A 16,380-nucleotide genomic window follows, 5' to 3' on the forward strand; every position below is an offset into this window, starting at 1 on the left:
CAGCTTTCCCCCCCCCCCCCCCCTCCCGTTGCAGCAGGACATCCTGTCTTTCAGCTTGTTTGGCGTGTGTTACTGTGTCTTTGTCCTCTGCATTGTGTCTGGACTTCATCGCTCCTCAGGCGTCGGGTCATTCGCTTTGACCTGGAGACACATGGAAGCGGCTTTGCGGTGGCAACCATCGTAGGGGTCTCCTTTCTTTGGCATCAAGTGTGGCCTAAACCTCAAAGCCTTAATTAAACGTGAAGCTCAAGCAAATCGCCCCAACTTCAACAATGCAACTATTATACTCCTGGGTTGCTGTGCAGTTGCGTGCAGGTCCGCTTCATGATGGCTGCACTTATGGAAGTTGGAAGAGGTGCGCAGCCTGCAACTTTTATTTCGGACTTGTTAAAAGAAGGAGAAGAGGTGGAAGCAGCAGAAGAGGCCCAAAGAGCTGCTACTGCTGCTGGGCTGACATCTGCAGCAGCTGCAGGGAACGAAGGTGCAGAGACAGCAGCAGCAATTAGAGAGGTACAAACACAAAGGGAAGGCCGCCAGGGGCTCAGCCCGGCTCCTGCTTGCAACCTTGTATTATACGACTGCTGCTTTGAGGGCCTGTACTTCAGCCGCTCAGGCGTCGTGAACCTCCTCATGGGGTTTCAAAGGAGCAGCAGCACCACCAGCAGCAGCGGTTTTGTAGCAAGTAAAGCGGCAGAAGGCACAGGCAAGACGGAGATGCACGGAGTAGCCAAAGAAGCCAGAGGCACAAACAACTCGGAAAACGAATATCAAAAAGGTCCCATCGTTGACGTTGCAGCAGCGCAACAACATGGAGAGACCCCTCGGCCTGCTGCTGCTGATGCACACCCACAGCAAGATAGCAACTGCCAGTTTGCGCTTCCCCCCTGCAGCACCGAAGAATCACGGACCTTTCAGGTACATGAGAAGCTCATGCAAGAACCGTGCATGCCACATTAATGCATGGAGCAATGTCCGCAGTGGTGTTTGAGTGCAAAGGGAGATGGGGAAATGCCTGTGGATGCATGCAGGCGTCACTGAGTTTATTTTCAGTTGGCAGTACTCCTGGATTGTACTTGTTTGCAGGAGGAGTATCTTCGTTCTGCGCAACGGTTGATGGTGCTCAAGTGCCTTTGCGAGCACTCTTTCCCTCCATGGTGATGAACTAAAGCCCAGGGGGGAGCGTCAATATGTGTATGCGTAGATGCCTATATATGAGTACACCTACGTGTGGTCGTGGACAATTGAATGTATGCATGGATGTCTACGAGACTGCACAAAGCCCATCTGCAGTTTCGCATTGTTTATTATTTGTTAGGTTTACTTGTAGTGTAATGGTCGGGACACAAGAACAGCGTTGCCTGCTTCTGTACCCAGAAGCGGGGGAAACGAAAATGCAGCAGTGGGAAATGGTATAGAAAGGAACGCAGAAAGCAATGCTACAACAATACGGGTACTTCTTTCTTTGAATATTGCAGGGACCCGGATAATGACTGGAGGTCTCAAGTACATACTGCAAACAGACTACTGGTTGTTGTGTTTTGTTGCTTTACGCGTCTCTGGTTGTTGTATATGTTGTTGGAGTCTCAGCATTTTCCTGTGTTAGTTCAGTCAGCCTCCGTGCATGCACTGTCAAAGACAGCCAAGTACCCAAAGACAAGAATACAATTATACGCAAACAAACCTTCATTTCGTTTAGGGCCCCGGAGGGGTTTCTAACCTAACTTGGGGGAGGAAAAGGGGGACAAATGGTACTACTCACAATACGAATAGTAATAGTAATATAATACTGCAAATAATAGTAAGAGAAGATGATACTCTCACTGAATAAATCATATGCTCCTGTTTGCCAAGCGGCTCATTTGACGCAGGGTCAGTTCCTCCTGTCGTTGTTTATTCTCTAAGGTATCATCAGTGGAATTAGTTTATCTCATTTGCTGCTTCAGTATTAATATTACTGCTATGTATATTCTGTTTACTGAACTGTCGTTGGTGTGGTTACTTGACGCATCCTACATGCTGTACTAGAGCCTTTGTGAGCAGCAGATAGATTTTCTCACTCAATTGCCATCACTATTATTAGTGATTACAAGGGCAGTAGTTCATTCTCCTACGTGAACTGGTATTAATATACGCATTCTCCGGTCAGAAGAGGTGTTAGAAAGCCGACCATGCGGTTAGCTAAACATCTCTGTGTAAGCCCATAGAGTTCAATTATTTTCTTTCTACTTCCAAAAGAAAAAGTGTAGAAAACCTTTTCTTTTGGCATAGGAGCAACTCAGTATCCTGCCTATTGTGGATGAGGAGGTAGTAGGTAAAAGCGGAGGGTTGTTCCGTTGCTTTTGAACCACTGCATATTTCTATGTACTTGTAGCAATTGATTACACATGGAGTACACATTGCATCCCAACAGCTAAACAATCAATATAATCTGTAATCATATCGTTTTTTTAAAAAAAGTTTTATTTATTCCCTTGCAAATGGCTCTCCTTTGGGCACATTGCAGACGAATGGCACAGAACTGTACAAGGAAGCAAACTGCAAAACAATGCCGTGAGGAAACTGCAGAACAGCTATACATGAAACACCATAAATAGTAGGACAAGACGTTAAGGCGGCGCACAGGCCTTTTCTTGCCGCCAATTTAGCTGAGGCATTACAGTCGACACATACAATCATCAAAATGGCTTAACACACATTCTCACATCTGCCGGCAGCAGACGAGGGAACATGCAAAGAGCAGGAATCCCATGGCCGACTCTGAGTTGTGGACCTCAACACTGTGTTTCAGAGCGTCTACTGAAGTCGCAACTATTTAGGCTACTAAACATATTTGGCACCTAAAAGCTACTCATCCACTACAGGTTGTTCGGTGATGACTGCTGCCTGCTGTTGTTGAGGGACTTGAAGGGGCTGAAGCTCTGCGGATGGCAGGGTCTCTTCGAGTTCAGCTTGATCTTGCACTTGCTGTTCTTCCTGTTCTTGCTGTTCCTGTTGCTGTTCTCGTTCTTGTTCTTGTTGTTGGGCTAGTTGCTGTTCTTGCTGTTGTTCCTCCTCTTGCTGTAGCTTTTCCAGTTGTGCTTGCAGCTCCTTGTTGTATAGGAGATTGTATTGGAGGTTTTGCTGTTCCTGCAGACGTTGTCTACCCCGTATGTCTGCCTTGTATTCGGCTCTGCTCTTTCGTCCGGGTTTAACCATCGAGAAAAATGCCTTAAGGCGTTTTAGAGGCGCGATAATGGGGAACCGCCTCCTCTTGGCAGAACCTGCACAACAGCGACAGGATCGGCGCAAACGAGGCTTGTTGCAAATGCCCTTCGCTTGGGTTCTTTTAGTAAATGCATTGATTATGGTTGGACCTGGAGTAGAACTGACACAGTGGGGAGTCGGCAGTTGCATTATGCCCGGAATGCACAGGGGATGAGCCTCTCTTACGCTTACCGGTCATAGCGGCGAGCATAATGTCTATGAGAATCTGATATGGGTTCATTAGCAGTGGATGTTCGACACTGGTGACAGGCCTGCCGAGGGTTGTCGTCTTCCTCGTCGCCACCCATTTTATTTCTCTCATTTCTCTGATGCGGATGACAACGTTGTCCCAGCTTCTCTTTTCTCGAACCCACGTCAGGAACTCTGATGTCAGCACGTCCATCATACCAGTAATCGGGAACTGCTGCCCAGTTGTAAACGCCGCATTCGCAACTGCAGTGTGATGCACGTTGCTGTTCAGCAGCTGCTCGTACAGGGACTTTGTTTCAGCTTCATATGCTGCAACACACCCGACAGAAACGGTCCAGTGGAGGGTTAAAACATGTTGGTGCAGCACGAAACAACCAATGGGAACAAATAACATAAATTGTTCACATTGCAGGAGAGATTTTGGCTGTGTTCGGTGTATTGAAAGCTCACCAGAGTCGATAGCGGCCATCACCTCTGCAATGTCTTCCTCTGAGATGCTGCGGGCCACGTCGGCAAAGGAGCTCGATTCGTACATGAAGTTGTAGTAGCAGTCGTATCTGAATAGTTCCCGGTCAAGCAGAGTAGAGCTGCTGAAGTTCTCGTATTCTTCTAAAGCCTTGCCGAGGCACTTCTGCTTTAAGTGCGCAGCTTGGGCCACCATGTCTACCAGCATGTGGGCAAGGCCGTAGCGCTTCAGAGGGGGCTTCGTCTCGTCTTCCATGATCCTAATAGCCGCTTCTCTGGCCACCCTTGCTGGATCTAGCTTGGAGCTCTGCCGCAGCGTGTAAGCGAGATCGGCGAGGTCAGTTACGGTGTACACTCTGCTGAGCTTGGCCATGTCTTGGAATGTCACAGGCAGGTTCTGCTCCCGAGATGCATCTACGTACGCTTGCATTTTGCCAGTTTCCACGTATCGGTACCAGTCTAAGAGGAACTGTGGACCTGCACAGATGCCCAACAATATTAATAAGTCATGCAAGCGTGCTTTGTCTGAAGGAGATTCTGAGAGCATCCCCGTTTTTTGGAGCACCACGGACTCACCGTCAAATGCGAACGAGATAAAACGTTGTTTCGTCTCTGAATGAGACCCAAGAAGGAGGTCAGCAGCATATGCGAGCACTTCAGCTGGAGCCTTCGGGGGAGACACTGCCTGAAATGTGAACTGGAAGGCAATCATCTTGGCCTCCGCGTCGTACGACTTGAAGCTGATGCCTCCGAGGCTTGTGCCCAGGCTTTCAACGGTGGCGAGCAGCAGTAACCGCAAGAAGGGAGTTATCAGCTTCGCCCTCAACTTGCGCTCCTCCATATCAGCCCTGCGCTGCTGTAGGAAGTCTAGATGCTTACCCACCGGCAGCCCATCGATGTATATTGTTTGCAGCAGTTCATCAATTGTAACTGTCTCGGTCTCTGTTTCCATGTACCCTCGCAGCCGGAGGAGCAGGAAGCATAAACCGAAGGCGTCCGATTCGAGGAGAGCTTCATGTGGAAGAGAGGTTGTTGGCGTTATAGGGCCGCGGAGGACTGAGCCTATAAGAGCTGAGCACTTCTCAGAGTTAGAAGAACCCTCCTGCAGCGAAGCACGGAGTAGATTAAAAATGTGCTAGGCTATGTGTAGCTGGCAAGAAGTGCCGCAACTGTCGTTTTCGCACTGTGGCAACTAGACACTCACAGGGAGGCCTTGCTCTTTATCCAGAGCTTCTTCTACACGCAACAGAGCTTCTTCTACCTTCACGGGATCAGCCGTGTTCAGGCCCAGACCCCGGGGCTCGCACTGAGCTTTAACAACAAAAGCGTTGGGGCCCGAAGCGTTCATATCTGCATAAACGAAACAACACAGAATCATCCAGAGTTTAGCAATACCGGCATGGCTGTTCGAGTGTAATGCTACTTAGGTTATCTGGATGCGCCTATGTCAAGTTAGCACGATATCAGAGAAAACAACGTGTTGTTTCCATGACGCGCGATCAACGCCTGTCACTTTTATAGAGAATACATCGATATATGCAAGTTAAAGGTATGTATGTAGACCAACTGAAGCGCATCATCTCGGCGTCTTTGCGAGTTTGCGGAGGTAGATTCTTCAGAATGTAGGCCAAGTCTAGGGAGGAGCTAAGGTAGGCAAGGGCTTCGGAGGTCAGGTAACGAAGCTGCAGCGCCTTGTCTGAGAATGTCCCTGCTGTGTCATGAAGCGCCAATAAGCCCAAAGCCATGCTTATGCCGGAGCCGCCAGCTGTCTTAAGGATCCACCCAGCGGCCACTTTCACGACGTCTTTCCCCAGCACCTTCGCGCGCTCTATTAGTTTGGCGTGCTCCTCTGAACCACAGAATGAACTGAGAGCACCTCTGCTTATCCTACGTATGCGGCATTGCATATATTACTCTGTGGTTTTCATTCTTCCGCACAGCAGTCTGACCACTTGGTTTGATTCTGCGAGAAATACCGGGGCGGCAAAGTTACTCACCTCTTGCAGATGGAGTGAAGGCTGCCGTTGACCGTACTTGTGTCACAGTGTTATACATGCCTGCAGGATTGTCCAGCGTGGCGGCAACGGTTTCAAGGGTTAGCAGAACTTTACCGAACTCCTCCAAGTCGGCCACCTCAATGAGAACCTCTCGTGCATTGCTGAGATCGGGGTAAGTCGTCACCTCCGCAAATTTAAGTGCGCCCATGAAGTGCGGTCCTTGAATAACTTTGGGTGATATTCTGTGCACAGCACAAGCATAACAAAGTCACTTTGTTGCTGCTGCTGCACACTCGGCACATAGCTGAGGTTATATGCCTGAAAAGGCGAAACCCTGGTTTGCACAGTACTAGAGAGAAGGGCAAAACGAGAAAGATAGCAAAAGAGAAGAATGGAGTGGAGCAAATGAGAGAGGTACGAATATACCTCCAGCCGCTCAGGATAGACCGTCGGGAGCCAAAGAACCTTCTCATTCTTGCGTAGCATTGTCTCCACGCCAGGGTGACTTTTTGCCTGATTATTTGGGGAAGAACCTTGAAGTTGGCTTGAAGCCTTTTGAACATGGCTACGAAACCCTTCTTCTTCTGAGGGCGTGGTGGCCTGTGACCTGCCAGAGACGGGTGGAGTTTCTTCATAAGCTTGGCAAGCTCAGACTCTTCCTCGTCTGTTCCACGTATGTCATTCACTTGATTGTAGAGCACCTCGAACTTGTATTTTGCGGCTGTCTTCCCGTACATCTTGGCGTCTTTAAGGAAGTAATCCAGGTTTAAGTACGAACTCCATGTCGCCTGGCCCTTCAGTTCGGTGAGTTTGTTGACAAAGGCAGTGACGTAAGTCTCGATCTCTTCCTGAGGCGAATACAGATATCGAGACTGATGACGGCTGTGGAATGCTGCATTTCTTGAAGATGAAAGGGCTAAATAAAACAGCAGCACCACAGAAAAGGTACGACAGAAGAAGTCAGCAGGCCTTCCTACCTGTTTGTCACCAAGATCTGTAAGGGATCCGATCTTCATGAAGCGGAAGACAGCGCATTTTAGAACGCCTTCTTCTTGAGGAGTATCCCAGTTGGAGATAAATTCGCACTCTGGGTATAGGGCTTTCAGTTGCTCCGGGGCGGACTTCAAGATGTTCATAATGTGGTTCACTTCCTTGAGGAAGAGGTGCATTACTGAGGTTCTCCCCGTCCTGTGTTTCTGAATCTTCTTGTACGCAAAGTGAACGGTGCCCATGGCAATCAGCAGCGCTGCGTCTGATGCGTTCAAGCTGTGCATGCGAACGATTGCTCTATTCAACGAACTAAGGACAATGTCTTTCATAGCACCAAAAGACTTGGGAAAAGTATACAGTTTTCCGTCGAGCGTCACAGTGGCTTCGGCCTGATCATACGCCTGTGTCGAGAGGACGTATAGAACGTCGAAAAACATTTTCGGAGTCAGATGCTGCACGAAATCGACCGGGCTGCGCTTCCAGAAGATGGGGAGTTTCCGGTGCAGCAGCATTAAGACGCCGGCTAGCTGTGCAGACACAAACGGGGAACAGAACAACAAAGGTAAATGCATTTATGTGTAACAGCGCTGAAGGACTTGATATAATTAAAAGATACCCAATCTGTCCCGCTTACTGTCTCCGCAGCGACGCGCCCCCTCTTCTCCATGAAATGGGCAACGAATGCGTCTCTGATGGCATTTGGGTCGTTCTGAATGCTGAGGAGTTCTTTGCGAGTGTCATCATATTCAATTGTTCCACGAACTGTGATCGCAGGGGTCAGCTGGCGCTCTGAGAAGTTGGGATGCTCTTGCGGTGCTTCGGCCCCTCCACGTCGGGAATCAGCAAGAACGTAAAACGACAATACCCCTTTATTCCCCTCCTCCACTCTAAATGTACTGGTGCAATCCAGGGGGTCAGGTTTGAATGCTCCTGAACGAATAGGGGTGTGGAGATGCAAGCACAAAGAAGAGAACGTGAAAAACTGTTACTTTCAGATAGTTTCAAACCCCCTCCTAACTAGCCTTTAAATACCCTGGGTATTTAAGGGGTTTATTCCACCTACGTTTGCCGCTGCCGTCTTGTGAAGGAGCAACAAGACCTGTACATCACACACAAGGCGCTCATGCAGGGTGTCTTTGACCCCTTACGCATACATCTAATTTTCATCCTCCAGCTGCCGCTAGGTCGGTAAACCTACTTTTTACACTTGCTTCATCATCCCCTGCGTGCAACAAACAAAAGCAGGCTAGAAACAACCATTTTCCGCACACTACCTCAAAACCACGGGATAGTCGTCTTGCCGGCCAACTCAGGGTGTTAGGCGTGAAGCAGAACTCACCAGTAAAGATCAGGCTTCTTCCGCTTTCGTCGTAGAGCATTAGCTTCGCCGTCCCCTCAACGTAGTCGAATCGGCGGAATGTGAGCTGCAAGCATCACGCAGTAGCATCCAAAAATACGGAGAAGCCATAACAGCTTTGGGGAGCTGCGTATGCTGACTTCGCGAATCAAAATTTTGTCTGGCGTGCAAATGCCCTACAACTGGTGGATTTCTGAGTACCTTGTCATTGACAGCGTTGCGCATGAGAGTAAGGAAAACGATATTCGAGCCTGAGAGAGCGCATTATATATATAGGACACTAACAGTTGCTAAAATCCCAAAACTGACCTTGAATATGCATATATACGTTAACACAATATACATTGTCGACCCGTTTGTTGCACCGGAACGAACCTGTTTCTGCAGCAAGCTGAGCAATTTGCGCGGTGCGCATCTGTCTTTTTTCTGTCGCATACTTCAGCCAGGATTCGAAGACCCGTGTGACGTCTCCTGCGGAGTGGAAGGCGATGTCATCTTCTGGCGAGGAGATGGGTAGGTTCATAGCAGCCATAGATTTTGCAATGAATTCATTGGGGTCGATCTCGCTCGTAACGGTTGTGCCGCAGACTTGTTTTTCTTCTTCTGTCTTCTCCTCTAGAGGAGTCTGGCATTTAGCAATAAGTTCGAAGACTCGGATTCGTTCTTGGTTCTTCTCCACGCGAGACAGAAGAACTTGGCTGTTCAGGAAACGCTTGTATATTTCACCCAAGCCTTTGCGCATGTTGCTGTCTGCGCTTGTTAGGAGACGAAGGGAGAACTGGCGAAGGCCGGCAGCAGAAGCAGAGTCCTCATTCGCAATTTCGAATAGCGAGAGTGCTCCAGCTGCAAAAAAATAAACATGACCGTATTGCAGTCGTCATGTCGAGACCAGGGAAGGCGCATGTCGTAAAGTCTCCTGTGACAACCTTTTCTACCATTATGCAGTCCCCTGTAAATAGCCGTACGAATCACGCTTGATGAGTAGAAATTCTTTAGAAGAATCCAAAGTACTGCATGCTTGACGTGATGCATTCAGGTTGGATGTACCTGCTTCATAGAGTCCGTTTGCTAGATTCGTGGCTTCCTCTGCGAACTTGGGTGCCCTAAAGAGTTTCCTTGGGAGCGTTGATTCGTCTGTTGCGGATTGTGCAGCGCTCTTTCTGGCTGCATGACGAGCTTCAGATGCGACCATTTCGTCAGCTGGGCTGTTGGATCCCTCTGCAGCTCCTAGCGAATCGTTTATCTTTGCTTCGAGCATTGCTATGGCAGACTCGTAGAAAATGGAGAGGATATCGGCTATGTACGACTTGAAATACTTGAAATAATATTGCAGAACACGCACCATTTGGACAATCACGCGCTTCGTATACTCAAGGTGGTCCTTCTCATAGGTCTCGACGAAGCGTCGGTTCTTTCTGCAGCTCCGTCGCAACATGTTCACCTTTTGCTCCGTTGTAAGGGGATCATCGCCACCTGAAGCCTCGGGGTGTGCCATATCAAAAAACTCAAGTGCATCTCCAATTAGCTTCTCCACGTGCGCGCCAGCAGAAGCAAATCTGTCCTGACTTGTGTTTTCTGGGTTGTCTTGCTGGTCGTTGGCGCTCTCAAAGCTGCCACTCTTTAAAGCTTCGCATGCCTGCACATACGCCGCAGCGCTTTTTCTATACTTCCGCACCAAATTGACAAAGGCGCGACCGAACTCAGCTCCACCGACGAAAAGTCCCTCAGCAAGGGCCCATGAACCCCCAGGTCCTGAGAGGGCACTCTTGATTTCCTCAGCCTCCCGGTATTGACTTTCCACGTCAACCGCGTGCATTTGGAAGAGGATGGTAGTCAGAACGACAGCTTCACGTTTGAACAGGCGATCCATCAGCCCTTGGCCCACTGGATCACCCCTCATACCTGAAAACAACATAGAAAATGCAAGCCTGCTGTGTTGAATTTCCCAAAGCACCGCGTGATATGTGCTTGTCTAATGTCCTTGTGCCAATCTCCATGCCTTCGATTTACCGATTGTTTTGGATTTGAATAGCTGGAAAGCACGCGCCCCTTTTCGGGCTAGGCGGAAAATGGGTTTGATCGCACCGACAGCTGCCTGAATGACTCTTGTTTTGCAAATAATGCCGATAAGCATTGCAAAGATACCCTTGAAGTTGATTAGAGACTGTTGGAACACTAGGAAATAAGAACGGACGAGGCCTTTCATGATGCTCCCGAGAATGCCTCCAGGGTAGACTGCAGTGTACGGCGCAATGGAGTTGACGCGATAGGCGAACGAGAAGCAGCTCCCTCTTACTTCGCTGGTAAACAAACCCGTAACACCTCCGATTGCCTCTTCAAACCCGTGCACGACTGTGTTTTGCAACGTCGCCAGCGGGTGATTGAACATGCTTTGCGTCCACGAGTAGAGAGGAAGGGCTGAAAAACAGTAGCAGATGCCAACAGCCAAACAAAAGCAACTAAAAGGTGGCCTGTAACTGCGTCTTCATATCTTTGCTTCTTCTGATGTCCCTGCCGTACTGGAGCTGGAAACATCGTAACAAGGGCATGGAACGTGCATGAAAATTAGACCCTTACTCTTAGAGGCCATGATCAATTCAAGAGCCTTCGTTCCGGCTTTCGCCTGCTGCAAGGCCTGCGTCAGTGTCCCCAAGTGCTTCTGGTAAAACTGACGGCCAGATCCCAATAGGCGTGAACGCTTCGGGAAGACCCTAGCAAGCGATGCTTCGGCGAGGAGTTTGTTGGCGCTCGCCGGTTTCCCTAGAGGCAGAAGCTCACCACAACCGTTCTGTGTGGCTGCACAACCAAAGCGTGCATCTTTGGGTAGAAGCAAATATGTACGAGTACATAGGAGACACTAGTAGTACAACGCCTGAGTACCTCTCCAGTAGAACAGCTTGGAGCCTTCGGCGACCTTTTCCAGCTTCTTCACCATTTCGAGCTTCTGCTCCATTGTGGCAATCGAGTGCTTCAGCCATGGGTTGGAGGCGTACAAGAGACGAACGAACCCACGGGAATAAATATATTTCGACGCTGTAACAGCAGCCAGCAATGAGCACAACAACGAGAAGAAATCCGATCTGCAGCTGCATCTGGTACAGCAGCTGCCGAAAAATCTATATGCATCTAGTGCTGGTACAACAGTTGCAGAAGCTCTTGCTGCTGCAATAGCAGGTGTGCTTCTACACGTTTCTCCCTGTGATGGAACGAACCTTTTTTGAATGCTTGCACCAGGGCGTGCGAAGTTTGCATCATGAACTCCTGGTCCAGCAGCCCAACCCACATGTCTTTCTCTCCTCCTTGTACGAAACTGGGCATGTCCTCCTCAATATCTACGATACTATAGCCTGAAAAATTCAGATTAGCATTCCGCAGCTGTTACATTTACTCAACCTCGTTTCTGTTTTCTCCGGGTGAAGTTTTTGGTGCAAACTTCGGGGGCATTTTCAATCCTTTATTACAATCCGCACCTTTGACGGCAGGGCCGTGAGGCACGCGCGCGGAGTCCTGTTGAGAAAAGTCGTGCAAAACTATATTTTTTTCCACCGGCTTCGCCAGGCCGCTTGTGCACACAAGCAGTGAAAACACAAAAACGCACAGTTGCGCCCGTGTCCGCCATCTTCCTAGGGCGGGAAGCCCCTCGTTGAACGATCTCATTTTGGTATCTTTTCGGCTGAAAACGCAAACAGACACAGACAATGATAGTAATATGGGCATTGGTGCACGTTTGTTTTCCCGTGCGTTCTGCTATCCAGTCCACGGCTCTTCTACTGGTGGGGGGAGGCCACTGGTATCGCCGTGTAAGTTGAGCGGCAACTATTTGAACGCACAGCCTTTTGCTGTTCATCAACTCAATCTTATTTGATTTGGAAGTTCTATATTTCAAAATTTGTTCTTAATGTGAGGGGGATATCGCCTCTGGACACAGACAGGGCAAACGATCCAGACCGTCGGGCAGCGGCAAATCTGCCCTACTGCGCCGAAGTCTTAGGAGCCACTCGAAGGAAAACTAGAGCACATAACTTAAAAACCGATTCTGTAGTGAATTAGTTCAAAGCAGAATGGGCTTGAGGACGAAGAAAGCGCGCCTGAGACGCAGAGTTCCTCCAGTCTCTCCCCCAGAGAGGCCCTTTCCACTCGCTGCACACAAAACAGAGCCGCACAGAAGCCTTTCAATGGGCCTGTGAGGCACACAATGTGACTATATCGACAGCCAGTAAATGTTTTGAAAGAAGAAACCCTTCTTCTCACTCGAAAGGAATCGGGGTTGAAGGGGAGCAAATTCTCACCTCCTCCGATCAACCGAGGCAGCAGTCGGCAAGACAACGCACTCAAGTGCGACAAAAGTCACCTCTCTCTGAGGCCCTATGTTTGCCGAAATAAATAAAAAAAGAATAAAGCTTAAAAATAAATAAATTTCAGGTTTCCAACAGCACAGAAACGCAGCTCGTGTGGAGATTGTGGGATTCGGCTGCCCGGGGGCCTGTCGAGCGCGCAAGCCACTGCGTGTGCTCGGTCGCCCCTCGTCAAGGGCTCTTCTTCCTTCTTTCAGCTTTTTTCAAGGCCTATTTACAATTTTTTAATTGATTTGTTAGATTTTACCCCAGATTTTTTGGGGGGGGGAGCAGCAGTCCTGTCGGAGGATATCTGTCTCCACTACGTCCGTGCAGTGGTCCGATCAGTGCAGAAGGGTGCTAACTAGGACCCGCGTTCAAGTTCGTTCCTAGTTCACAAGGACGGAATATTACCGTTTACATTGTGTGCGTGTCCTTTTATAGTCAAATATTGGGTGAGGCGGCGCCTCCAAATGTGTTTTTTGTTTGACAGCGACAAAAGATCCGCTCTGCGGAGGCTCGGTACCCACCAACACGCGGAGGGAAAAGCACAAGCAAACGGGGTACTTTTCACCTTTTAGACTTTACTAACTGAAATATGATTAGGAGTTTAGATATTTATTTGAATAAGCCCTTTTGCGCTACCCGCGCGCCCTGCACAGTCCAATGGCGCGCGCTGTCTGGTCGCGCACGCGCCCTGTGATGGCCTCTCCAGCCTTTGAGTTACTTCGAGGAAGAAAAGCACCAAAAAAAAATAAAAATCATTTCTAATTTCATTAATAATTTACATTTGACCGTTTGCTGTATTTTGATGGCCACGCTGTCCTCTCCGTGTACTGCGCGGATTTCTCGTCGCAGACAATGCGCCCTGGGCAGAATTTTTTCCGAAGGACCTCATGACTCAATACTTCGTACGCATACATGAACATCAATTTTAATATGAATTCACTTATATTTATTGCTTGAACTAAATGCTTCAGATTGTGCTCCTGAAGGAAGCAATAAAAGACCGTCGTCAGCACGCCTCCAACCCCTCCACCCACACACCCCCCGCCGCCCGCTCGTAGCACAAACGGTGTGCAGGTGCGTTGTAGTCTATTGAATTCCACAATTACGCCTTTGAAACTTTTAAAACCCACGTTATAATCCATAAACATAGAAAATAAGCATTGGAGGCTACCGAACCTGCTCAGAGATTGACCTAACCCTCCACTAAAAAGTAGCTGCACGCAGTAGCTGTGCAGAAACCATGCGGCTGGGTGCCCCGACATCTGCTGCATGTTTTTTGTTGGAATGTATAGGGGACTGGTTTCTATGCATGAGCACGTACACAGAGAACATTTTACTGCTTTCACAGTCACGCCTTTAATCTGCTTATCTCGTTTTGAAATGAGCCCACAGCTTTGCTAAGCTTGTCTTCCGGTGCATGAAAGTGCTTGTTCTTTAAAGGCTCGATTCGACGGGACGGATTGTGTCTGTCTTTGCATATGGAATTCTGTATACATTGGCACACTTCCACATTGAACAAGAACAATGAAAATCAGTGTGTTCAGGCTTTGCCTGCATTAATTCTACTCCCTGTAGGAATTCTTGAGCTTGTGTAGTGACTATAACTACTCTAAGGCAAGAATACACTTCTCGTATTCGGGTTTGATCTCGCACTGGTCAACAGCTTTGGAGATGTTTGCGCTGTTGTTCAGCTTTCAGTGGCGGAAGTCAAACGGCAGAAACCGATGTCTACCCCAATATGTAGGCTTTAGGTGAAATGGTAAAGTTAGCGTTTTTGACAAAGAACATAATACAGTCAAGTAGGTTGATTCCATCACTGTTGACGGGAACGTGACGCGGGTAGTCAACAAGACGTCGGCCGTCGGCCGGACAAAGCATTAGCATACATCGGATTAATATTCGCCTGTAGCTTAATGTTCTCTATTTATACCGCTGAGAGAGTCCCCAAGAAGAGCGATTCGCTTGCGTAGGAGATCAGTCTCCATTTGGCACCAGCTACCTCTTTCAATGAAAGCCTCCACCCGAAGTTTCTCAATATCTGCCTCCGCCTGCGCAGCCAGAATACACATATGGCTCATTAAATGGCTGACTCGCACTACGACTCACAAAAGACAACGAAAAGGGAAAGATGTGGTGAACGCTGCGTATGTAGTTGTTACCGCACCCTTCATCTGTACGTGTACCTCATCTATCCGGCGCAAGTACGCCGCAAGAATTTTGATAGTCTCGTCAGTTTCCCGCGGCTTACGATTTCCGTCCTGGCCGAAGTTGTTTGTACTCCTATAGTTGCAGTACAGACACAACGAGATATACACTATACAGGGGAATTTCAGAGCAGTCAAGACACCACCACCGCAAGTGCAACTATGACGGCTGCAGAAACACGGAGCTCACAACGAGTTTACAGCGCAGCCATGAAGTTCCTCTGTTGTCGCCTCATCTCCCTGAGCTGCTGTTGCTGCTTTCAATTCCTTCCCTCCGTCGGCATCGAGCGCTTTGCCGGAGTCAAGCATCACTGCGTACCGCTGATATGCCCTCCTCTTCAGGTATACACAAATGAGTTATCTTATATACGTTGGCTTTCAGAGGAAGAGTCCTCCTGATACCGACCGGTGTACGCGACGCGAGACATCTTTGCGCCCGCAGACGGGCGCGAGTAGGCTACCCATAGTAGTGGGGGCTGTGTAGACCCGACGACAAATGTCCCCTGTTGTTGTGAGTTCAGTAGAAATGACACCCTGTATTTATTCCACATACCGTTGAAATAGGAACGCAACACACTTTCAATTTGGAGCCCCCCGAGTTCTAGCACCGGCTCCGCCAACCCGGCTGCGACGCTGCTTAAGGGGCCCGCAGTTTCCCGAGATACTTAGGGGCTTTCCATACAGCATACAGTAGTAACCAAGCATTTACAGATATATTTAAGCAGTGGAATGGGCGCGAGGAGTCTAATATGTTTGGTGGGGTGTCTGCGATTTGCCATACTCCCTTAAACCCTACTGGTGCCGCCGTCGCTGCGGGCAGCAGCCGGATGTGGATTTCAACAGGGGTCGTCCCCTTAGTCCATTCCCTGAGCTTTTAGATCTATGAAATAGGAAAGAATTAAAGTTTTCAATGACTCTAATAGATACAATCCACTGTCTGCTCGATATTGCCTTAGCCTAGCGGCCAGTGGTCCGGACGCGCAGTCGCCGCGGTGTGGCTACAGGGGGGCTGTTGGCATGAAAATGAAGGTATAATGGAATTAATTGCAATTACTTCGTGAAACGTGCAAAACAGAAAAGGATATGCCTTCACCTTTTTTGCTAATGTGGCGCTTCCCTCAGCCCTAAGGACTTTGCCTGTGGCGCCGCGGACGCACGGATGCGGGTGGTAGAGTCTTGAAGCTAGTTGCTTCTTTAGAAGGGCTGCGCGCATGAACTCGGTGTATGGATTTGCTGCATCTGGTAGTATCCGTCATTAATCCCATCAATTATAGCACTGAAGCCCACCCAGTGACTCCCCGCTGTTTCCTCTCGTCTTGCCGACTTCCGTCGAGACGCAGCGATCTAACCAGCTGTGCAGTGCGCGGCGCGATGAGCGAAAACTCCCCCAGTTCTCATTCAGCATTTATCTAACTCCAATTTATTTTCGTCGTTATGAGGTGTAAATCTCCATTTTCACTTGCTTCCACCCTGCGATACCCGTCCGATCGCAGACCCCAGTCGCCGCTCTTCTTTTCCTTTGTGCCAGTACCTGCACTTCCAACCTTTGTTTTTCTTGGATTCCCTACCTC

General features: G+C 48.9%; 3 protein-coding genes across 3 annotated transcripts in view; 1 reads left to right on the top strand and 2 right to left on the bottom strand.

Moving 5' to 3' along the window:
- The window catches only part of EMWEY_00008910 (Genomic scaffold old, msy_sf_4, related), a gene marked incomplete at both ends in the record, with an annotated part of 4,377 nt that extends 3,219 nt beyond the window's left edge, over positions 1-1,158 (top strand). Inside the window, 3 exons of the mRNA XM_013478664.1 lie at positions 120-180; positions 316-915; positions 1,084-1,158. Of these exons, the coding sequence (XP_013334118.1) occupies positions 120-180; positions 316-915; positions 1,084-1,158 (736 nt within the window). The remainder of the gene's footprint in view (positions 1-119; positions 181-315; positions 916-1,083) is intronic.
- Positions 1,159-2,844: 1,686 nt separating this feature from the next.
- Positions 2,845-11,919, bottom strand: EMWEY_00008920 (hypothetical protein, conserved; the record flags this gene model as incomplete). The annotated part of the gene is made up of 20 exons (XM_013478665.1): positions 2,845-3,260; positions 3,436-3,762; positions 3,904-4,395; positions 4,495-5,020; positions 5,123-5,268; positions 5,486-5,767; positions 5,916-6,157; positions 6,342-6,763; positions 6,893-7,432; positions 7,540-7,835; positions 7,969-8,004; positions 8,245-8,329; positions 8,464-8,513; positions 8,638-9,105; positions 9,310-10,164; positions 10,348-10,680; positions 10,840-11,022; positions 11,143-11,295; positions 11,475-11,609; positions 11,733-11,919. 20 exons carry the CDS (start codon positions 11,917-11,919, stop codon positions 2,845-2,847), a joined length of 6,174 nt encoding a protein of 2,057 aa, XP_013334119.1.
- Positions 11,920-14,515: 2,596 nt separating this feature from the next.
- EMWEY_00008930 (hypothetical protein, conserved) lies at positions 14,516-15,118 on the bottom strand (the record flags this gene model as incomplete). Its single annotated transcript, XM_013478666.1, has 3 exons — positions 14,516-14,653; positions 14,765-14,885; positions 15,000-15,118. 3 exons carry the CDS (start codon positions 15,116-15,118, stop codon positions 14,516-14,518), a joined length of 378 nt encoding a protein of 125 aa, XP_013334120.1.
- Between the last annotated feature and the right edge of the window lie 1,262 nt (positions 15,119-16,380).

The sequence above is a fragment of the Eimeria maxima genome, genomic scaffold (assembly GCF_000499605.1).
Source record: "Eimeria maxima Weybridge genomic scaffold, Emw_scaff57, whole genome shotgun sequence".
In the NCBI taxonomy this organism is placed as follows: domain Eukaryota; phylum Apicomplexa; class Conoidasida; order Eucoccidiorida; family Eimeriidae; genus Eimeria; species Eimeria maxima.